We start from the raw sequence: 24,781 nt of genomic DNA, 5'->3' as shown, positions 1-24,781 counted from the left end.
CGGTCAGGGCGCACACGTCTCGTCTTAGGTTACAGAACTCATGAAAGGCAGGTCGTCGGACGAGAGCCCGTTGAAGAACAAACCCGAGACACTGGGCAGAGTGGCCAAACCACCTGAATCACGGCCTGGGGTGATCCCTGGCGTCGCTTTGGTGCCCAATGTGACCAAGTCCAGAAGGTCAACCAAGAAACCCAAGAAGCGGAAGGAAGCCGACCTTCCTACCTCGAAGACCTCACGCAAGCGAGCCCACCGCCCTCACGTCGTAGACGCAACCGCTACTACTGTGTCGACGGTGCAGCCTAACGAAGCACATGCTGAGCAGGCCAACTGCGCGTCTAGTTCGGGTGTTCCCATCGCGTCCACGGAGCTCTGCGCTGCCAGCGTGGCGTTAATACCTAGTACAGCGCTGATTGAGGCGTCTGAAAGCTCGAAGGGCTCCACCTTGCCAACCCCGGCAGACGCAATGCCTCCACCGGTGGGCAACGCCCTCGACGACCGAGGACCTGCCGGTGTCGACTCCTGCAGCGCCAAGAACGACGATGCGACCGGTGTCCAGGCGATAGGCTCCAGCGGGAGCTTACGACCCTCTCACGTCTTCGCTGCTGGTCCGAAGAATCCTGAACCAAGCGGTCCCAGAACCGTGAGTACTGTCGTGCTCAACTGCGACACCGCCGTTCCCCTCGTCTCCAGGAAGGATAACGCCGGCGCTGCATCAGTGGTAGAAGACAAGGTAATTTGACGGGAAGCAGGTGAAAGTACTATTCACTCAACAGCTTGCAGCAGGCCTCGAACGGATACGGTACCGTGATATTCCGGCCCCAATTAATGCCGCGCAGTGAAGTATGGCAGGACGTGAAATAGTTTACAAGGAATAACACGTGCTCAAAGATTTACAGTTCGTGTAGTGGAGACTAATTCCTGTCTAAGTAGGCAGCCTCCGGTCAGCCGGCGAAAAAGCTTTGCTCCCCTCAAGGTAATCAGGGACGGAAAAAATTGGCCCATCCTACGCAGTATAGGATTTGATGTAACCGAAGCTTTACATCCTGTTTTATTTGATTGACGATAATCAGCGGTGATGTTGGCGGAGAATGTGCAATTTCGTCAGCGTTTAGTTCACTACGAAAGGGGTGAGTTGATGTTACATGTTACCTTGCGCGCACCACTTCTGTTTGTCTGCGTAGTCCACAGAACACACACGGAGACGTGTTTGCTTGAGGCATTGTTGTGCGTCAATGTTCATGCCTCAAAGGGTAGAGCAGTATCATTACCTAACATGGCACATCGCATCGTGGCAAAAGTCTTAAACTTTAATTGAATTATGGGGCTGTAAGTAATCCAATTAATATAATTGTATGTATATTTATGTATACATACATTAGCGGTCGGCACCACGTTTCACTGCATAGCGAATACGCTCATGTTCCGTGCAACGCTTCGTTCGGACCTGGGTGTCCGCGACGCTGAGTGCACGCTTTGGAGCCGTTCTTCTGGCTCGTGTTTAGGAAGTCCTTCTGCATACGCGACCAGGACGCTGTTGAGACGCCCGCTCCGAGCGCTCTCCTCAGGCCATGGACGGTTGTAATGTTTGCACTATCACAGTCCAGCACGCGACCTCCACAGCCCAGCACCTTCATTTTTGTCGCATGGGAAAGCAAGCACATCATGTGCCATACGCGCAAACTGTGCAACGCTACCGCGGCGGCGCCAGCCGGGATGCGTGGAGGCGAGCGCCATCTGGCAGTGTTGCAAGAAGCCCAGTGCACGTCTGGTACGACGTGTCGCTGGGCAGCGCCTGGAAAGGCGGGAAAAAGAGGCAAAGAAAGGTTTGATTTAATAATTAATTCCCTTTCATGATACTTCTTGCACTGGCGGGGATCCGCAGCAAATATTTGTCAGATCAGGGCACTTTTGATAATTATGGTTCTTGATGTCTTGCTAAATACAGGGTTAGCTGTAGACGACTCTCCTTTGCCCCTATTGCACACAACGTTTGCGTACACTAAGACACTCAAGCTTGCGCATTGCAACGTACAATGCACAACATTTGTCAAAAGTATGCAGACCTCCATTCATTTGGCATAGAAATAGCGAAGTTCACTGCAGAGAATGAATGCTAAATTTTTGTTCGGACTTTACGCCATAAGCTCGGCACCGGTACGCCAGTTCGCGCTAGTGATTTGAAAGCATTTGGTCTTACGGGAGCCTTTCCGCGCCGGAAGAAGTAATTGAAGCCTGCTAAGGTTCAACATTTGGCGCTTTCTAAATGCAGCATGACATTTCAATTTTTGCGTGCGAAATTTATATCCTACCAATACTTAATGAGTCACGACGAGCTAGTACAAGGAGGGCAGCGTCGACAGCCGCCTTTCGATTTCGCCAACTGTATGCCGTACCAAACCGCCTGCCCTGGTTAAAGTGGCTCTCTTAGTATTTCGAAAGTGCATGTTCCTGATGCGGCTTCATTTGTACTTCCTCACTTCTTTGCATGTTGTTAGACGGGGCTGCCTTACGCGCAGTAAGGCACAGCACTTTGTGGCTTTCTGTTTCAAAATTTGGTTCATCGCCGAATAAACAGCGCGTTCTATTGTAGTGCCGCTCAAGATCATGGAGAGTAGCGAACATAATGAGTTGATCCGGATGTTCTCAGTAAGCTTGAAATATGCGTGGCATTGTTGAATACAACGGTTTCCCATCTCACCCCAGCATTCTACGGCTCCTGGCGGAGGCGGCTCCCAAAAGTTCCCCCTCGGTTCGTCGCCGAAAGCCGTCGGCTCCTCCATGCGAGACAACGAGCCTGCTCCCGTGTCGAGTGGCGGCCCGTCTGCAGCAATCAGCCCGTGGTCACCCAGCGGTGGGTATAGTCCTATAGGCTGAGAGAATGCTCTGCAGAAATGAAACACGGTAGCTTACAAGTAAAAAAAAAAAGCATGGCAACAGACGTGTGCGACCTTGCGAAACCAATTTCCACGCGAAGCTGTTTTTTTTTTTTTTTTTTTTCAAGCAGTAGCAATAAGGATTTTCGTTTCGAGTAATTAGATCACATACTTTAAAACGTTTGCCGTAGATGAGTGGTCCGTGCGAAATATTACCCGTTTGTAGGGCTTTCAAAAATTGGTTGGGGACGTTTATAAACACTGTAATTTATCCATACACATTTCATTTCGCGATATCGTTCACTAGAACCCCCCAACACTCCGATCTGTGATTTTGGTGGCGGTTATAGTTCTCCCAGCTCGGACAACCGGTAAAATTCAGCAATGTTCATAAAACACGTAATATGGCCTGGACAGCTTGCATACGTAATTTTCACCAAAAGCCGTAATTTGTCCGCACACCTTTGAAGTTTCGCTCCACATTACCCATAAACACCTCCTTATGTATAACAAATATAGGTAAGATGTGTTTTTTAGATCATCGAGCACACGAGGGAAGCCTACTACGAACCTCGCATATAACGCAAAACAAAACTAACGTTTAATAAATATTTGCGAAGGTTCTAATCAGACGAGGAATTTCGTCAACATTTTCTCAGACATCGCACGCAACAGGGCCCCCCTTTTCGCCAAACATAAGCCTGGTTATCAATTGACTGTGGGAAGCATAGCTGATAGCGGCCTTATTGCAGAGGCAATATTTATTCCACACATATTTCACTTCTCACACACATTTTCCATAACCTCTCCCTTTGCAGCCCCCCTCCTTGCCTTTAACTAAATTTGATCTTGGTGGCAGTGAAGTTACAAGGCCACGGGGTAAATCTTGCTCCGTTCGTAAAACAGTCATAACGCCCTGAAGCACTTGCATATAGCACAGGGCGCTATTGACCTACCCACTTTGAAGTTTGCCTGCAGATCACCCCGCACGTGGTCCTTGCTTTCCCCAACCGTGAACAAGGCGCTTCGTGCAGTTCAACTAGGACCCCGGGCGAACCTATTATAACGCATGGCAATGCCGAAAACACGAGGATTTTATAGGTTTTTGTAACGTGCGTTGTTAAGCCAGAAATGTTAAAATTCCGGGACGTACTTCATGCGCTTAATATTTCGTTAGCTTCTACTATATAAAACGTTTTTATAACGTTGAGTTCTCTCGGGACGTTGGAAAACGTAGATGATAACGGCAGCGCTATACTTTCGAACTATTGTTTAAAATTTTTTAATGCTGTATTTGATACACACGCATTTAGCCTCGCACGCAACTTTGTCATAGTGGTGGTCCTATTTTTGGTAAACTTGATCTTGATGGCATTTGTAGTTTGCCAGGGCTGCGTTTTAAATTTGGCGCCTTGTTAAATGCTATCATGCACACTCTGGAACGCTTGAATGCGTACCTTATTGCATAATCAGTGATTAACACACAAATACTTTGAAGGTTGCCTACACATAATTCATGACGTGCCATTATTACGCCAAATATAAACCTTCTGTAATGTTGAGTGCACTCGAGACGCTGGAGTGAGTGAGTGAGTGAGTGAGTGAGTGAGTGAGTGAGTGAGTGAGTGACAACTTTATTAATCGAAGAGGTGAGGGGTGAGGGAGGCTAAGTTACGTAGGCTGCCGGGCTGTGCTTCTCGATGACGTCTTCAGCTCGTGCCAGGAACCGTGTCTGAATGTCTCGGTCGGCGCTGGAGAGAAGGTCCTCCCATTGTTCCTCGGTGGCGGGTGGCGAGACGAGGTCGGCGGGCGGGGAATCTTCGAGCAGTCCCAGAGAACTTGTGGTTCAGCGAGGAAATGTCCCCGCACAGGCAGCAGCGTGGATGACGACACCTCGGAGGAGGTGCGAATAGCTGAGGGGGCACGGAAAGGTGCGGGTCTGGAGGCGACGCCGGGCGATCTCGGGCCGCCTGGGAAGACTGCCGTGAGGGGGTGGGTAGGTGCATCGTTCGAGGCGACAGCGTCGGGCAATATCGTAGTAAATGACGAGGGGCTCCGGCACCGGGACGTCTGACGCGGAGGGGCCCACGGCTCGGTCGATTGAATCCTCGAGCGTGTTGGTGAGCCGACTCGTCGCCGGGTAGCCAGAGTGGGCGGGGACCGAGACCTGTTTGACGGGATGCGGTTCGTCTTGCAGCAGGAGTGGGCGAAGGAGCGTCGTACTCTGCGACTCCAAGCACGCCATCTGCAATTTCACCCGATGTCTCGTCTCGCCAACCACCCTTCGAGGCACTGGAAAACAACGCGCAATTTGGCTTTCGAGTGCTTCCTGAAGGAATTTTTTTACAAAGCCTCTGTTAGACCAACGAGCATTTATCTGCGCACACAAAGCTTCCAGAGCCTTCTCCCCATATTAGCAAACGTTGATCTTAGTGTAATATATAATTGCGCCATGGCAACGGTCTAAGTTTTCCGCCGCATGTGAAAAGCACCGCGAACGCTCCGGGGCGCTTGAATGCGGAATTTATTCCATATGCCACAATGACCCACACACGTTAATACTTTTGTATATATAACACATAATGTGCCGCCTTTTTGCGTTAAATATAAACAAGGTGCCTTGTTTAGTTCAACGATGACATCGCAAGAAACTACAATCCTCGTCTGACGCAATGAAAATATGAAATTTGGAAGGTTCAGTATTTTATTTCGACATTGCTAATTAAGGATAAATGTTCGTATTTGACGACACATTTTATATGCCCACCATGTCTACTAAATACAAACTTTGTGTAACGCAGAGTCGTCCCACCACATTGAGAAACGTAGCTGATAGCGTCAACGTGATACCTTCGTACACATATTTAAAGGGGTGGAGACATGAAAATTTTCGTTCATGCATTCTTCGATTCAAGCGTTGCGTACTGATTCGGGAAGCACGATACACACCGCGGGATTCATATACACCCGATGCATAATTTAAAAATAGCATTATTATACCGAGCGATTTCGGTTTCGGTTTCTGGGCTCACGGTGATGCTATGACGTCGTAGGAGAGGAAACGCAACACGGCTTGGTCACGTGGGTCACAAAAATAGTGACGTAAAACTATGCGGCGTCGTCTGCTCGCGCATACGCGTGCTCTGCCAGCAGAGGTAAACAACTGGCGACTCGAAGTGCATGTCGGTATTATTATAATTATTGCGAAGAGCGCCAACAACGGTAAGAAAATATTGCGGCTTGTGAGAGTCGGTGATTCATTCCGAAGAGCCGTAAGCTTTAGCTTTGTAGTGAACCGGAAAATGCCTAGCGACGATATCGGTGCCGCCGAACAATCAGCGGCGGTGAGGCTGCCGTCGGTGCCAGAGTGACCACTCCTCGGTCGCTGATTGGCCGCTTCGCCGTACGGCTGCCGCGCAAATGGGTCCCGGGCCTGTCCTCTCTACGGCAAGGAAATCTCGCCGTTCGCGAGCAAAACCGCCGTCGCACGGGGGCCCGCGAACGGCAAACCGCATGCGGCGAGTTTCCGTGCCGGTAACGTGGACGGGCCTTTACACGTTGAGAAACGCCAAGCGAACGAGAGACCGCTCCAAGCTGCCGAACTATGCGACTGGCAGAAGGTACGTCAACTGCTCTCCGCAACAGCGCTGTGCATGTCTCGGTTAGCCAGAGGTTAAGTGCCAGGGTTAGCTCGGTTACAGTGTTCTAGAAGCCTGTAGCATAGAGAAAGGATTTTTAGAATGACAGGAAGCTGAGCTAGTTGGTAAGGATGATTACTAGGTGATACGAACATAGATATGATAGCTGAAAATACAATAACACGAGAATATAATCACCTGCTTTACTCTTACGCATGCTCGAATATTATAACCTTGCCAACACGAGTTACAGCACACAGCCAAACCTTATTAGATGTCTGTATCACTAATGTACATGATTCCACTGTGACTGCTGGTGTCATGTCCACTGATATAAGCGATCATCTTCCAATTTTTTGTTTTCTGCCTTGTTCGCAGAAATACAAGCATAATGCGCCTGTATATTCCTACCGTCTCATAGATACAACGACGCTAGCCTATTTTCACTCTCTTATTCGGGAAAAAAACTGGGAATCTGAACTAACTGAAAGTGACCCAAATAAGGCATACAATTCATTTTTCGATTAACTAATCACTTGCTACGACATAGCCTTCCCACAACGTAGTGCTACAGAACGACCCAAGAAAATTAGAAAGCCGTGGATAGATGAGGTGCTTTTTACAAAAACCAAAACCAAAAATAAAATGTACCATACATTCCTTAGAACTAGAGACATGAATGAATTAGCCAAATTTAAGGAGTACCGGATAATGCGGATAATGAATACCTTCTTCCGCAAGCGGGATAGCCGAAAGTGGACGTGGAGGAGCCCGAACGTCGAGACTAGAAATGAAATAGAGTTCATACTCTGCGCTAACCCTGGCATCATACAATATGTGGACGTGCTCGCCAAGGTGCGCTGCAGTGACCACAGGATGGTGAGAACTCGAATTAGCCTAGACCTGAGGAGGGAACGGGAGAAACTGGTACATAAGAAGCCGATCATTGAGTTAGTGGTAAAAGGGAAAATAGAGGAATTCCGGATCAATCTACAAAACTGGTATTCGGCTTTAACTCAGGAAGAGGACCTAAGTGTTGAAGCAATGAACGACAATCTTGTGGGCATCATTAAGGAGTGTGCAATGGAAGTCGGTGGTAACTCCGTTAGGCAGGATACCAGTAAACTATCGCTGGAGACGAAAGATCTGATCAAGAAACGCCAATGTATGAAAGCCTCTAACCCTACAGCTAGAATAGAACTGGCAGAACTTTCGAAGTTAATCAACAAGCGTAAGACAGCTGACATAAGGAAGTATAATATGGATAGAATTGAACATGCTCTCAGGAACGGAGGAAGCCTAAAAGCAGTGAAGAAGAAACTAGGGATTGGCAAGAATCAGATGTATGCGTTAAGAGACAAAGCCGGCTATATCATTACTAATATGGATGAGATAGGTAAAGTGGCTGAGGAGTTCTATAGAGATTTATACAGTACCAGTGGCACCCACGACGATAATGGAAGAGAAAATAGTCTAGAGGGATTTGAAATCCCAGAGGTAACGCCGGAAGAAGTAAAGAAAGCCTTGGGAGATCTGCAAAGGGGGAAGGCAGCTGGGGAGGATCAGGTAACAGCAGATTTGTTGAAGGATGGTGGGCAGATTGTTCTAGAAAAACTGGCCACCCTGTATACGCAATGCCACATGACCTCGAGCGTACCGGAATCTTGGAAGAACGCTACCATAATCCTAATCCATAAGAAAGGGGACGCCAAGGACCTGAAAAATTATAGACCGATCAGCTTACTGTCAGTTGCCTACAAACTATTTACTAAGGTAATCGCAAATAGAATCAGGAACACCTTAGACTTCTGTCAACCAAAGGACCAGGCAGGATTCCGTAAAGGCTACTCAACAATAGACCATATTCACACTATCAATCAGGTGATAGAGAAATGGGCAGAATATAACCAACCCTTATATATAGCCTTCATTGATTACGAAAAAGCGTTTGATTCACTCGAAACCTCAGCAGTCATGGAGGCATTACGGAATCAGGGTGTAGATGAGCCATATGTAAAAATACTGGAAGATATCTATAGCGGCTCCATAGCCACAGTAGTCCTCCATAAAGAAAGCAACAAAATCCCAATAAGGAAAGGCGTCAGACAGGGAGATACGATCTCTCCAATACTATTCACAGCGTGTTTACAGGAGGTATTCAGACACCTGGAGTGGGAAGAATTGGGGAAAAAAGTTAACGGAGAATACCTTAGTAACTTGCGATTCGCTGATGACATTGCCTTGCTTAGTAACTCAGGGGACCAATTGCAAGGCATGCTCACTGACCTGGAGAGGCAAAGCAGAAGAGTGGGTCTAAAAATTAATCTGCAGAAAACTAAAGTAATGTTTAACAGTCTCGGAAGAGAACAACAATTTATAATAGGCAGCGAGGCACTGGAAGTCGTAAGGGAATACATCTACTTAGGGCAGGTAGTGACGGCGGATCCGGATCATGAGACGGAAATAATCAGAATAATAATAATGGGATGGGGTGCGTTTGGCAGGCATTCTATGATCATGAACAGCAGGCTGCCATTATTCCTCAAGAGAAAAGTGTATAATAGCTGTGTCTTACCAGTACTCACCTACGGGGCAGAAACCTGGAGGCTTACGAAAAGGGTTCTACTCAAATTGAGGACGACGCAACGAGCTATGGAAAGAAGAAGCATGGGTGTAACGTTAAGGGATAAGAAAAGAGCAGATTGGGTGAGGGAACAAACGCGAGTTAATGACATCTTAGTTGAAATCAAGAAAAAGAAATGGGCATGGGAAGGACATGTAATGAGGAGGGAATATAGCCGATGGTCATTAAGGGTTACGGACTGGATTCCAAGGGAAGGGAAGCGTAGCAGGGCGCGGCAGAAAGTTAGGTGGGCGGATGAGATTAAGAAGTTTGCAGGGACGACATGGCCACAATTAGTACATGACCGGGGTTGTTGAAGTATGGGAGAGGCCTTTGCCCTGCAGTGGGCGTAACCAGGCTGATGATGATGATGATGATGAAGGAGTACCGTAACCAAGTAAATTCAGAATTAAAAAAGGCAAAAGAAAAATATTATGAGAAGGTGTTCTCGTGCATATATACGGATCCAAGAAATGTTTGGCTGGAAATTAAGAAAATATCTGGAGGAAAGGCTAGCCCTCAAGACCTACAAATAGCTTCGGTTAACGGCACTCTTTCAGGTGAAGAAGCCGTCTCTATCCTAAACACTCACTTTGTTCAATGCTGCAGCAACATTTCTGCAGCAGATCCAGAAGAGATAGGGCATACTGTGGAACCGTCTCTGCAAAATTCTTTAGTGCTATTTCCGGTGACACGAACCGAAGTAGAAAGCGTGATCAAAAACTTTAAGTCAAACAGTGCTGCAGGTTTCGACCGTATCATGGCATCTCCCATAAAATATGTGTCTGACATCATCTCTAATGTATTAGCTCATATTATTAATAAAATGTTTGAGTCCGGAATTTTTCCTAGCAAACTTAAAATAGCCAGATTCTGCCCGGTTCATAAAGGCGGTGCTGATCATAGTGTAAACAACTTCCGACCCATATCTATACTTCCTCTTCTTTCAAAACTTTTTGAAACTGTTCTAAACACTCGACTACAAGGTTTCTTAAGGAAATATTCTATTAGTACGGCGCAATACGGATTCGAAAAAATTAAATCATGTGAGGATGCGCTCCTAAATATAAAACATCAAATACTGCAAAATATGGAAAACCGTTTGTACACGGTAGGCTTATTTCTGGGCCTGCGTAAGGCTTTTGACAGCGTAAATCATGGTATACTTCTGTGCAAACGTTATGACTACGGTATACGTGGTACAGCATTAGAGTTAATGAGAAGTTGCTTAACGGATCGTTACCAGTTTGTTTCATACAATCAGGCCACTTCCTCACTTCTCAAAATACAGACTGGCGTGCCACAGGGATCCATACTTGGTCCTATATTATTTAATCTTTATATCAATGACCTTCCTAACATCTCTTCCTCACCTAATATCATCATGTACGCAGACGGTACTAATCTTTTCTTTGCAAATTCTTCCTTGAATTGCATACAAAAAGAAATAAATGATTATTTAACTTTATTATCTGAATGGCTGTACATCAACAAACTACAATTGAATGTCAACAAAACCAGCTATATAATATCTAGACCGTTAAACAAGCCATTGCCTGTTAATATAACTGTTCTATTTCAAGCAAAGAGGCTAAAACAAGTAACAACGCAAAAGTTTTTGGGGGTATGGTTCCAAGAAAACCTCTCCTGGGACAATCATGTCAATAAGCTTTGCAATGATCTTAGCAAAGTAGTAGGCTGTATGTATAAAATAGGTGATCTAATACCTTTATGGCTAAAGAAAGCAATATGCTACGCCCTTTTTTACTCGAAGCTAACTTATTGTGTCTTGATCTGGAGAACAACTACAACAAAAAACTATGGTAAGTTATTAAGCTTGCAAAAACGAGTAGTCCGAATTTTTGAAAACTACCATGGCAGGCCGCGTGACTTACCCACACACAATCTCTTCGGCAAACATTTATTGATCCGAGCAAATCAAGTATTTTATTATAGATTACTCTTACATATAAAAAAAAAACACAGGCTCCATGTTGTCAGCATACCCACTTCTCTTCGATACCAATTACGTTATCAAATCAAGAAAATACCATTCACGCGTACTAACTACGGACGTCAGGATATAAACTATCAAATACCAAGGCTACTAAACATTGCTGAGCAAAAAATTGATTTCTGTGCGCCTAATTTTAAGCAATGTATAAAAAACCTACTCATACACTATAAAACTATTTACACATAAATTGCTCTCGCACTAAATTTTTTTTATGCGCTATATATGTATTCCTTAATCTGCGCGGTAATGTGATTGCACAAACAAAAATTGAAGCATAAATGTCTTTTTCACATAGTCATTGTATAATGTACACATTATCTTGTTTATTTGTATTTTCTACATCGTACTTGCTTGTTTCTTGTTATATTTGCTTTTTTCGTACATTGGATCATCATGTAAGCCGAACGCACTTAGGAGCAAGAGCCCCTGTCAGGCCAAATGGCCTTTAGCTCTTGTTTCCTCTTTCTGTAATGAAGAAAGGAAATAAACTTCAAACTTCAAACTTTAATGCAAAGAAGGGGCAAGGCGTTCAGACACGGATACAAGAGTAGAGAAGTGGACAACACGAACGCCGCATATCCTGGTCCCTTTCGGAGCCGGTCGGCTAGTGTTACGTGTAAAGGCCCGTCCACGTTAGCGGCGCGGCAACTCGCCGCGCGCTTTGCCGTTCGTGGGTCGCCGTGCGGCGTTCGTGTTGTCCACTTCTCTCCTCTTGTGTCCGTGTCTGCAAGCCTTACCCCTTCTTTGCATTAAGAAAGGATTTCTATATGCCTGTAGCTCGGTCATAGTGGAGGCTATGGTCAGTCGCTCAGCTCAGCAGGATCCGTCATCGGCATTTCATCGCTACACATCATACGTCACGTTTTTGTGCTAGTGTGCTATGACGTCAATATTTTCGTTCCTCCGCTGTGACGTCATAACTGCCACCCTAGCGATGTGTCTCGACCACGAGAAGGAGCTTTTAATGACTTTTTGGAGCTGAATTAAAATTATTTTGAAACGTTTGCAGCGTCCAATAGCTCGTTGTGGGTGTCCTCGCAACGGAAGCAGCCTACAACGACTTTTTATAGCCTCAAAATTTGGTGTCTCAACCCCTTTAAAATTTTTTTTGCGAAATCTGTACTTGAGGCACACGCATTTACCTTCTCACACAAATTTGCCGTACTAGTTCGCATATTTTCCTCAAGTGTGACCATTGTTGCATTTGTAGTTGTGCCAGAGCTGCGTAGCAAATTTCCGCTAATGGGCAAACTGAATAATATGTGCTCTGGACCACTATAGCGTAAAGGTATTCCAAACAGTTTCTATTTCACTTGTGCACTCATCTCTCCACGATTGGTCAAAACCTCTTCAAGCCACTCCCCTCTCACGTGTGTGTCATGTGACGTCACGAAAACCACGAAAGCTTTCCATCTGATGTGACGTGTACAGACTGATTATGCGTAGTTAGAGCTTACAAAAGAAAAATAATTCTCATTCGAAACCTTTGCACCGTTAGCTCTCTGCCATTGGTCATATGTTTTTGGGCTGCGCCCACTTCCTGTATCTGTCACGCGACGTCGCAAAACTGCGAAAACTCACGCATCGAAGTGACGTGTACGCGGTTAAGATGCCTTAATATGCCGAAGAAAACTGACTTTTTTTCTGGATAGCTGGTGACTGCCCTATTCCGAAAAGAACAGAAGATGGCTGCCCACCGATCACTTAGGCAGTGGCTACTCGGTACTGCCGGGAAGCATAGATTTATTTGCGCGTAATAAATTGCTTTGCTTGGCGGTATAACGTTATCGTGCCCTTTCGGCACCTATATGCAATCGCTCTGCTAACCATTCTTCGCTGAGAATCTGTTTTAGTGCAATTTTTATTCTTCCGTTGCACGCCGCCGCGAGTTTCGATCAGCAAACGCAAGCTAAGTAAGGGGAAGCGGACCAATCACAGACGCTGGTGCCACCCTCCTGATCCGGTTATGTACATTCACTGCGATGGCTCTGCCTCACCAAACTACTTCCACTTCTGCATGTTCCTGGCCTCTGGTCAGGCAATTACATGATAAAAAAAATGCTCAATGTAGGCAATGCTATTACCTTTGAAAGCAAACAAGCGTGACATCCTACAAACAAGGAGAGCGTTTCGTTGGGCTCTTCAAACAACGCGGCGGGTTTCCACCCGACGCTTGCGTCAGTGGTTGCGTAAGTTCGACATCAAAAGATTGCAGTAGACACAGATGGGGGATATTTTTACGAAATAGGGTTTCTGTACCCGCAAGTATACGTAGCTAATTTCACCAGGCCGTGAATACTTAAGATATTTTGTATGTTTGCCGACGCATAGCCAATTGCGTGTCCCATTGTCTCGCAAAATATAAACTTTGTTTAACGTAGAGTTCCCTCAAGACAATCGAAAAGACGCCGTAAAGTGGCCATATAATGGTGGCATGTGCTTTAAAAAGATTTTTTTTTTTGCGATGGCTGTGCTTAATGCAGATGTATTTCACTTTGAAGACCATTTCATCATAGCGCTCCTCCCAAGTTTGCTCTATTTGACTTTGCTGGTATCCGGTTTACGCCCCTGCAGCGGGGTAAACGTGGCGCCGCCCTTTATACATGCATATAACTCTCCAAAGACCTCCACTGCGTAAGTTACGATTCCACTTTGAACTTTGCTTATACAGGGTGACCAGTTCCAAGTTTTATCGAACTTTTAAACATTGCCTGTAGCAGATAGCATAATTCTAGTTCTTGACTGGATTATTCAAAGAGAAATCTTGCACATGAATGGGAAAATCGAAACACGCAATCAACTAATGACACAAATTCAAAAATTAACTTTTTGATCAATTACTTTATGGCAGATACTGCAGGGGCCGCATTCGGAAACGTCGCCTTTCGCGATAGTTTCGCCGCCGCGATTGTCACGTTCAATAAATCAAGCGACTGCTGACCCGTGACGTCAGTGTGCCCTACCAACACGCGCTGTCGAACGCTTCACATCGCATGGGAGTGCGATTGCAGAGCCGCTTGGGTGTGTGATTTTCGAGTGTAGTGGCTGCCGCACAGATTCTGCGCACTGACTACGGTTGGTTACGGCTGCCTTAGGCAAAATAAATTGAATAAAGACGTGGGAAATGTTTTATCTTTAATGAATAAACAAATATCGCCGCGAAACAACGCGCGTGAGACGCCACCAAGAAGGTTACTATAAACTGCCACCTATCTTATCTCTATTAGACTCCACCACCATTCGAATGCCAAAAGACGTGTTTGTTTATTCAATTTATGGCGAGGGCACCCATCGACACCATTACGTTAAAATGACGTAGGCCGGAACTACTAGATGGCGCTGTTTATCTTTCGGTTTTGCTGAAACCGCCAATAAGCGCGCGCCGCTGACGGAGGCGTGGCCAAGGCGATAGTTTCGCGGAAGGCGAACGTTTCAGAATACGAGCCCAGTTTACTAAATGTAGGCGGTGAGCCTGCAAGACATATCAATTTGGAACGAATTTTGAGAATGGCACGAGTTCCTAGGTGTGCGACAACAAATTACCTGCGAAAACGCATGGTTGTTCCGCATACTTTTTTAACAAAGCGCTATTTTGTGCATTGAAACAAGAAAGTAACGCGAACGACCATGTATTTCATCGCACACCTATTGAATATTTCGAAACTGGTGTTATACTGCAAATTCGTTCTAAGTACATATGCCTTGAAAACTCACCGGCGAAGCAATACGTAAATGACAATATGTGCCGTAGAGTAACTAATTAGGAAGTTAAATAGTAAGATCTTGTTAATGAATTTAATGTGTTTCTTTTTAATTTCTCGTGCAAGTAATGTCCGCCTCTAGAAATATTCCAGCTCAAGGAACCAGGATTATGCTATCTGCCTCAGGCCACTTTTAAAGGTTCAGTAAAACATAAGAAAAATGATTACTTGGTATATTAGCTATATATATTGTCCCTAATTTGCACCAAATACAAATAGGTTATCTTGTTTAGTGCACCGAAGACGCTAGAGAACAAACTACAGGCGTCGCATGGCTCATCAAACTAGGGAAGGAAGGAGGTGTGAGTGATTGCTTGCAGCACTTCTAATTAATCTACAAACGAGAAAGCTTCGCCACGCATTAAGCCTAGCATTGCCCATATTTTCATTAAGCCAGATGTTGGTGTCTTCTACAGTCTCTTTCCGATTCTGGGAAACGTTGCATCTAAGGGCAGTACGACACAGTGGAACGTTTGAATAAGTAACTTTCTGCAAAGGCAGCGAATAATCTATGCAGAATAAACATTTACCGTTCGTCCCTCGCTGCATTCTTCCCAGTTAAACATACTATAAACAATGCGCCTCACATAATTGACTAAAGATACCGGGAAAAAGCAACCGCATGCCTCGTACAACACACAATAATTAGGAGGCAATTGAATAATTATTTTTAGGCACATACATAAACTACATACTTCAAATTTTCTGTAGAGTGACCCATATTTCCTTTAGTATGGAGTATCGCTATTTTTTCTCCTATCAAGATGTGCCTTCATACTGCCCTTATATTTTCCCAGATTTCCCCTTTGGGAGGCGTCAAGTCTTTTTCAGAAAACCGTGAGATTACATATAACCAGGACCGCTTCATGTGCTTTCCTCATCGCAGCCCTCCTAATTCTTAGCTGAGTTCAAACGTGGATACGGTGTGACGGACGTGAGGAATAAAAAAAATCTGATTACTGGTTAAAAAAACGCATATAAGTTCTCATCTACTGGAATGGTAATATATGCAAGGTAACCCTTTATAATCATCGACCATTACGTTTCAAAGCAAGTTCGGGCCACCTACAAACGTAGCATGGCATCTACATTTGACATCGTCCATACCATCGCAGACCAAAACCGTTGCAGAACGGCCAGTAACGGCTTTGCTTTAAGAAACTTAAATGCTGGGGCTTTAGGTTCCAAAAGCAAGATCTCATTGTCAGGCAAGCCGTAGTAGGAGACACCGGATTAACTTTTACCACACGGGATTCCTGAACGTGCACTCCGTGCAGCGTACACGAGCGCTTTTGCATTCCATCCCCCTCACAATGCGTCCTCCGCTGCTGGGAACGAACCCGCGACCGCATGGTCAGCCGCGCAACCGCATAACCACTGAGCTACGGCGGCAGGTTTCCTGTAAGCAAATGCGCATGTCAAACTGTAACGAGAAGTAACCACTCTGTTTTAAGGTGTTCATTTTAGGCTGACTTGTTGGAGTGGATACATCAAAGCAGCGAATTTGCGAGGAGATGTGGGACTGTCTTAATTTTATTCCAGATTAAAGGTTTCACGTGGTGTGGCGCCGGCTGTATGATGAGGTTAAAAGAATGCCCGCAAGACATTTTCGAATTCTAAGTTTTACGCGCAAGCTTACGCAACCTGCCAGCGAAATGGGCGAACGAATGTTTGAAGCCCCGAGGGAAACAAGCTCCGGAGGAGGAAGGCGCCTGGTGGTGTACAAGGGAATCACGTGCCGCGTAAAGTACGAAGGAGCACCAGTATTTTAAGTCACTCGAAGCGTGCTGAGCGCGCTACACTCTAAGAAGAAAAGGAGGAAATGGGGTATTGAGGTTACTCCTTTAGGGGAGCAACTGATCTGCCACAACCATTCCTCCCTTTAGGGGGTAAGTGCGGGGGGATGAACTGTTACTCCCCATGCCGTTACTCCTCCGAGGACTAACAGTTGCTCTTTTCCGATGCTCCTCAAAGGAGTAACGGTCATTATTTCCGATGCTCCGCAAAGCTGGAATTAATGAAATTAGGCATTTATACGCTAATAAAAAAGATTACTGAGCTGAAAAAAAAAAAAAAAAGTGCCCGAAAGGAGGATTCGAACTCACGTCCTCGCGCTCCCATGTTAGCTACTCTAACCACTGCACCATGGCAGATTGCTTGACGGGGTAGGAAATTGAGACAGGTTAAACAATGGAACGCAGGTGCGGCAACTAAAAGCGACTCGGCATTTTGTGTATGCTGTGCGGGGAGAGTGTAACGTTGAGTGTACTTGCAACCATAAGCGAGTGCGAAAAGAAATATGCCCGAGTATCCTTAGGGTGCTTTAAACTGAGGCACCACACAATGTAAACGTGTAGCAAACTCAAACGGGGCACCTAAGACGACAGAGACGGACAATTGCTCTGTCGCTTAGTGTGTCCCGTTTGAGCTACACATCGCTTCAGTTAAGTTCGTAATCTCCTTGAAACGGAAGGAACTTAGGTACTATTGACCAGCAAAATCTGGCAGTCAATCAATGACTTGCGCGTTTAATGTATATCGCTCACTTATGGGGTGCGCACGAAGGGCATGGCTCTTCACATTCCAACTTTAAATTTCATGCAATTTTCTCACGAAGAGGCAAAGTGCTGCTTTGCATGTAGTTCAATGGACAGTGCACGAACTTCGAACTATTCACGATTTATAGACAATACAGTTATTGCCGCATCACTGCACGACACGGACGAAAAAAGCGGAGCGCATGGGGAGTAACTGTTGCCGTTCGTCCTCCCGTTGCTCTCTTTCCGACCAGGGACTAAACACTTACTCTCCAAGATTTGCACACGGCACGCACATCCATGCAGTTACTCCCTTGAGGGACGAAAGCGCCCTTTTTGGGACGAACTGCGCAGTTACTCCCGTTTTCCCCGGAATTCTTCTTAGAGTGTACAGAGCAACACCACCTAGAGGAAAATCTAGGTGGCGCCTCTGGGTTGACCGCCTCTGACAGCTGCTACAGGTTCTGCGTGCGGTATGGATGAAACGGCTTCGTCTCGAGGTAACATCGTACCTGCGACGTATGCTGTATGTGCGAGTGAAAGCGTGCGACGGTGAACCGACAATGGCGGCTCAATCTCGCGCGCGCAAGGGACGAAAGCGGTGAGGAGGCGCGCCTAAAGCCCCTTAAACTTTGTAAAGTAGCGACACTCTTCTCCTCCGCCTTCACTCCTCCTCTTTCACGCTCCCTCCTCGACCGTGGCGGTGCCTTCAGTACTCGAGCGTAGCAACGGCGCCAATATGCGCTCCTCGCCACTCCGTATACGCTTCTCGAGCAAAAATGGCGCTGATGCACGGCGCGAGGGCCCACGTGATGCTATTAGGCCAATAGCGACGCGGTCTCGGCCAGAGCGCGCGAGGAGGAGGCGGCGTTCTTCAAAGCGTGGCACTAATTTATCAAGTTTAAGGGGCTTTAGGCGCGCTGTCTTCCGCGCACGCAAGGTAGCGGGGGGTGGGGTGGGGATTATACACCGGCGGCTACTGCGTATGACGCGCGCGCTAGTCCTACCTTGAAAGGGGTTTGCGATGTGGACAGAGCGTATGCATCTAGGCGCACTGACGGCTTACAGCTTCGGGTTAGAGTGTACTAGAATATGTATACTATATATATAATATGTGTGTACAGAATATAAATAATAGAAGACATTCTAGTTCACTCTACTTCGTGTGCTCTATTCGCTGTGATATCGCACTATAGGCGGCAGCACCGGCGCCGCGTTAGTGTGGATAGGCGGTCGACGGCGCGCATTGAAATGTACGCGTCGGCGTTGCGTTGCGAAAAATTTGCCCCGATTTTCTGGAAAAAACACCCCGCTTACTGCAGCGAGCTGGTCTTATATTGCCCTTCAATGCCACATCTTCACACAGTATGCGCACAGCGTATAAATATTTAATTATGGGGTTTTACGTGCCAAAACGACTTTCTGATTATGAGGCCCGCCGTAGTGGAGGACTCCGGAAATTTCAATCACATGGGGTTTTCTTTAACGTGCACCTAAGTCGAAGTACACGGGCGTTTTCGCATTTCGCCCCCAATGAAATGCGGCCGCCATGGCCGTGATTCGATCCCGCGACCTCGTGCACAAGAGCCGAACACCATAGCCACTGAGCAAGCCCGGCGGCTGCGCACAGCGTGTCCATTTACCTGAAAGAAGCGCAAACTGTCTTTCAATGCGGGACTGGCACTCACCCACACAGCCTCTGTTTCGGCACTTTATCGGGGCTTCTTGTGCCTGTTTCACCGGCGTTCCACCTGCTCTGTTAATATTGTTGCGCTAATCACTAATGCCGCATTCTGTGCGAACCTTGCACTGGTTTGAGAAAGTCTGTATTCCTGTACAACGAAGGTAAAGTAGCAAGTTATTGCACGCTCTAAAGCTTCTTTTATTTCTCTTTTTTATTCGCAGTGAAATGCAAATAGTTAATGAGTTCAATTAGGCAAGCTGGGGCACTGTGACAGTACGTTAGTATAGGATTATCAGGTTGCTTCAGCCGAGAATATCTTTATCGCTATTGCGCGTTTACGCGCACGAAAGCGATTTGAAAAAAGTTGAAATTATTATAGGAGCTAAAATCATTAGGTAGTTTTATCTCAGCTAATAGTGACCACTGCCTTGTATCGAGCTGGAAACACCACAAAGAAAAGCGAGAGAAAATTATAATAGCTGCCTTTGAACTCAGTGTTATGACGTCCTCTGTCTAGAAACTGCCGTGTCACACATGATTGCGCATGATGCCATGTCTTAGCTTTCGTTTTGTATCAGCCAATCAAAGTACAAAAGCGCACGGCTTAATTACGAGGCATAATTAATTCACCGTTGTGGCATATCAGAACCACCACATATTAAAAGAAATTTCTGGTCACCTAACCACTATGCGAGAGTCATGCTATTATCGCAATATAATGCACTTATTGTAATATTGAGAGCTTGACGCGATATGATAGGAATGCCCGTAACGATCCTTTTTTCTACTGCTGAGCGATGTTCACACCATCCCGTCCATGCTTCGCAGCCTCACAGAGTTTTCTAAGTGATCAGCGCACCGTGACGAGTCACTGAAGCGCGGCATTGACGCATCGCTGTTACCATTTCATTTATTTGAAACGAGGTAAAATGCTTTTTTGTGATGTTCTCGAAACACGAAGCGATAATAAGATTGCTGTGACTGTGGCGACCGGACGGTGCGACAATGACACATCGCGCGCTCGACACGGGCGCTTTACTACAGGGGAAAGTTAAGACATTACATGCTTTACGTACACCGCAACAAAATGCAGACCAGCGTTTACGGCTGTGCTGCAGCCACGGAAGAACCAGCTTTTCGAGCTATTCACGCAGTACACGCGCAGGTAAACACGCAGTGCCTAGGAGATGACGCGCAGTGCAATCCACACGATCTGTGGTTCAGCCAGTGCCCGACAGGTGGCTACACTCTGCTCGACCTCGCGGCTGATAGCCTCGGTACGCTTGCTCGTCACTTGTGTTCGCGAAGTGGATCGTCAATAACCTGTTGTTTTTTGAAATTATTTGGGCCTTGAAACAGCGGAAAAATACTCAAGTGGCCTCATGGCGCCCTGTGTAAGATAGTAGCTTTATCGCGATGAGGTTGCGGTTTCGCTTTGATCGCAATGGCAACTATATGGACACTCCAAAGGAAAAATCACCGCCGTCGTCACCGCGAGGTTCCGCAGAAATTTAGGTATGTGCTCGTCCATGCCGTATATGCGAGTTATATCCCTATACTGTGCATTCACTGACGCTGATCACACCAGGAGTTACGTTCTTGCCTAAAGTGTTCCTCACAGTCTTGAGAATGGCAGCCCACAAAGAAAAGCCACGAACCAAACTTTCAGAGCACATGCCTTTCACCTTAAATCTTCTCAGTCTAATATATCAAATGTGCAAAAGAATAATATTGTGCCCATCCCTTGAAGGGATTTAATTTTGCTGGCGAGACTATTTACTGGCAGCGTGTCGTGGTGCCTGTTCCATGTCATTACATGCCCTACAAGGGCTGAGAAAGCTTTTAAGGGTGGAAAGAAGTTCGCCGCAACCGCGTATGTTGCGTACGCATTAGTAGTACCCGCGCATATTTTGAACCAATGTTTACAGATACATTTTAAACAATTATCTGTAAATGTTGGTTCGAACACCATCCGAGTTCAAGCGAAGAGAAACTGCGACCGGGTTATGGATGGTGCCTTTGTGGTGGTCTCTGGATTATTTCCTACCCCGAGGGACCTTGCAGCTAAGTCGATGTACACTGACGCATTTACACGCCGTCCCCATCAGATTGCGGCCACAGCAGCTGGGATTCGAACCCACGGCCTCGTACTCGACAGCAGAGCGCCATAGCAAAAGCGACCGCAGTGAGTGTTGATTATGGAAAAATATAGAATAAGAAATTTGCTGTCGTATATTTTTTTCTGCTTGAAAGGTTGCTCGAACTCACATTTTTATTATAGATGCAAGCGCACTTCGTTGCCGATCACCTGCATTTAGATGCAGCACACAAGCACAATCAAACTTGTAACAGCAAACTAACAAGCGACACATTTTATATCAGTGATTTTTTCAATGAATTTGAAGTTAACAATGTCGCCTGATTCAGGAACTTGTCTTTCTAAACTTGCTCGAAGCAAGTACCACCGGCGTCCTTTCACGATCAGAATACTTCCAGCGCAAAGTTCGGAGACTGCAATGGGTTAAACTTTTTCTCGAACGGAACTTATTCTTCGCAAAACTTGATGGGGCATTCCTAAAATCGTAAAGGAAGACTAAATTCATACAACTTACGAAAAATACGGCAGGGTTAACATGTATGTTTATTTACTGGGACCAGCATTCTACACTACATACTGCGTGCTTCCACATGGCAGGAATGCAGTAATAAAGGGACAAACGCGGTCATTGAATGCGTTCGTCTCGAACAATATTAATGAATATTTTAAGCCCAGAAATAAGCTATCGCGGATGCAGAAGAGTTTGGCATGTGGAGCAGCGCTAACAACGTGTGCCTTAGAATTAGACCCTTCTTTTTGTAACGCTCAGGATCCAGTTCCAACGTACCAATAGTTCCAATAAACGATGTCTCCTCGCACACATACACACTCGGACTTCTCTGGTACGCCTAGGTTCCTCAACTTCCCTGAAGTCGGCCTATAGCCCCCTGCTGTTCGTGGCTGGGTGTTGTACCGATGAACATGCACAGAGTCAAGGGACAGAATGCTAACCTGAGCAGCTACGTTTCACTGGGAGCGGTCTGCAAAAAAATGTTCGTGGTTCTGTGGAAACCTCCGCGTTTAAGCACCGCACATGGTCAAAATCAGTCCCCTGCACTGTCTACAGCATCACTTATACATCCACTGTGCTGCTTTCGCGCTCTAAACCCAGTGTGTTGGCTGCCTACCAACCTGACTGTAATCTTCCTCCCTGCCTTCCCCCTTTCCTCTCTCTCTCTCTCTCTCTCCACAGCATTGATAGTCACGTCCACATTCACAAAGAGGTCTTACACTGAAGTCTTTAGTAAGACAAATGTTCAGCCAATCTTAACGGAGTACTGACACAAAATTTCGAAGTCGAGTTAACGTGTGAGATCGATTGATGTGGGCACACACACATCGTCTGCGAAATATTAACGGCGAATACAGCTCTGAACATATTTAAAAGCAATGTTAAAGTGTGCAGCCAACCGCAAAACGCAGCCCCTCGCGACATCGACGTCAAGAAAGGAATGTAAACAACCGAGAAAACGCTACGTCACAAGTTTGCGCTGCCGTCGGGGCGGGCCCTAGCTGCGAGCAAGTTCCTCGCCGCTCCGATCGTCTCCCTGTAGTCGTGACACTGACCTCTTTCGCCGCTGACGGCGGCACAAAAATCGGCTAAACTTTGTTTCTGACACGAAATAACTCGTAAAGTGACCTCGAAAGTGCGCACGTTATAAAACGTTGCGCGATATAGTAAATTGTTGGCGTGATTTTCAATCGTAAACGGTCAGCGCAGCCACCGCTGCAATCGTGTCTGCGAAGCAGCTCGCCTGGCTAAATTGTTTTCTCACCGCTACCAGCGGCGTCGGGAAGTCTAATTGTATTGCTACCTATAAGCGACATAAATGTGCAGACGTTGACTGTGTTGAAGAATATAGATGCTTTAATACCAGCTGCGGACGGGTCGCAAGGTCCGTCGGCCTCGGATCCGACGGCTAGCGAGCTATAGGCCTATATATGCCGTTTCCCAGCGATCGCCAGCTCGCTTGGCTTGCTCGGCGTCGATAAGCGGCACAAGTGGTCCGAGTGCGTCCGAGCTGCTGGACGCTTAGAATGGACCCCGCTGAAGAGCAGCCAGATGTGCTCGTTTCATTTCGAGCCTGCCTGGTATAAAGAAAACCGGCCGAGCTTAGGAGAGTCCGATGGTCTTCCACCAAGGCTACGCACCCCCAAGCCTGATGCTGTGCCGGCTTTTACCACGCCTTGTGTCCTGCGCCACAATATGCTTCATTCCTAAAACGCTCTCGACGAATGACTCGTATTAATTGTAACGCTGCGTACGCATATTGATAGCTGTCGGTAGCCGCACTTTCTGAGTCGCTGCTTTGTAGTGGATCCAACCAAATGTGGTTGGCCACGTCTAATTCGGCGGTGACTACCGCAAGCAGGAAATAGTCGCCGCTGGAGGACCAAACCAAGGACAACGATGATGGCGAGGACGTCGCAAAGCAGGACACCTAATGAAGTTTGTCCAATGCAATCGCAAAGCGCGTGCAGGCGTAGCGGACGAATTAGCAAGACGGAGGGCGTGCGCACGTCACAGTTGTGTTTACATTCCTTCTTTGGCCCATCTCGTTGCTCTTCAAATCGTAACTTAAACTGGTCCCCACAAACAACTCCAAATAATTACCTTGTCGCACTCTGAAGCCAATGCTGTTTCGTGCGGTCATCAGCTACTTATAGCAGCAGAAAAAACAATATTGAAAATGTTTGTGTCAGTATTCCTTTAATGCATCACATATTATCGGAGCAAGCTTACCAATACCGTGTGTATAAAAGTTCATATTCATGGGCCAGTGACGGCTCTCTCTGGATAACAGAAACAGATCTCGAAGGCTATGCCCATGCTGCCTAGATGCGCAGGAAGCGACTCCGGAGCCTGAAACACGTCATTTTGCACATAACCTATGGCAACGCACATCTTAAGACGGAAAATGACGTGAATTCGGCTCCGTGGTTGGGAAAATGCACTGGTGTTCGTTTCACATCAAGCGGACCTAAAAATCTCGCTTCGCTTCCGCGCCTGCAGTTTGGTCGACCGCGAAGGAGGAAGCGGACCCCGTTGTGATCCGAGTGCGCAGCCCAAGTGGCGGCCTCAGGAAGGACAGCGTGAGGAGGGCGACCACGCTGTCGCGCAAGTCCATCGAGGAAACGGAAGCCTTCAATAAACTGCGGGAGCTGGTGCGTCAAGCCCTCGCAGCCATGCTTTATCCGGCATGCTCGAAGCGCAGTGATTTGACGTTGCTCTGTTTAAGAGGAAGCAACACTTTAGCTCGGGACCAAGTTCATGTAAAACGTAGCACTCAAGTTTATTTATTTATTTATTTATTTATTTACAATATGCTGCAGGCCCAAGCTAGGGCCCATGCAGGAGGGGCATCAAAAATGTTTACACAAGCACTAGTAAAAACATCAAACAAATTATCACAGATCATGAAGAGAGGGAAAAATAATATAAACATGACACATCAATGAGCTCCTTATGGCCGTGAAAACAAATATAAACATTGGAACTTTAGGAAAAGCAGTCCTTGGATTAGAAAAAAAGGCAAGAAGAAAACAAGAG

The 24,781-nt window shown here is 46.4% G+C and overlaps 1 protein-coding gene across 1 annotated transcript; it reads left to right on the top strand.

Moving 5' to 3' along the window:
- LOC129387362 (uncharacterized) lies at positions 1-24,747 on the top strand. The gene is made up of 3 exons (XM_055076291.2): positions 1-640; positions 2,704-2,851; positions 24,245-24,747. Exons 1-3 carry the CDS (start codon positions 41-43, stop codon positions 24,688-24,690), a joined length of 1,194 nt encoding a protein of 397 aa, XP_054932266.1. The 5' UTR covers positions 1-40; the 3' UTR covers positions 24,691-24,747.
- Positions 24,748-24,781: the final 34 nt, after the last annotated feature.

The sequence above is a fragment of the Dermacentor andersoni genome, chromosome 2 (genome assembly GCF_023375885.2).
Source record: "Dermacentor andersoni chromosome 2, qqDerAnde1_hic_scaffold, whole genome shotgun sequence".
Lineage (NCBI taxonomy): Eukaryota > Metazoa > Arthropoda > Arachnida > Ixodida > Ixodidae > Dermacentor > Dermacentor andersoni.
The sequence above is the reverse complement of the archived record's forward strand: the minus strand, read 5'-3'. Positions and strand labels throughout refer to the sequence as shown.

Bases quoted from the DNA above. Each gene is read 5' to 3' on its own strand.
- LOC129387362 (XM_055076291.2), top strand. From the start codon at position 41: ATGAAAGGCAGGTCGTCGGACGAGAGCCCGTTGAAGAACAAACCCGAG. The intron at 641-2,703 runs GTGAGTACTGTC...ATCTCACCCCAG, and splicing joins AACCAAGCGGTCCCAGAACC to CATTCTACGGCTCCTGGCGG. The intron at 2,852-24,244 runs GTGGGTATAGTC...CCGCGCCTGCAG, and splicing joins CAGCCCGTGGTCACCCAGCG to TTTGGTCGACCGCGAAGGAG.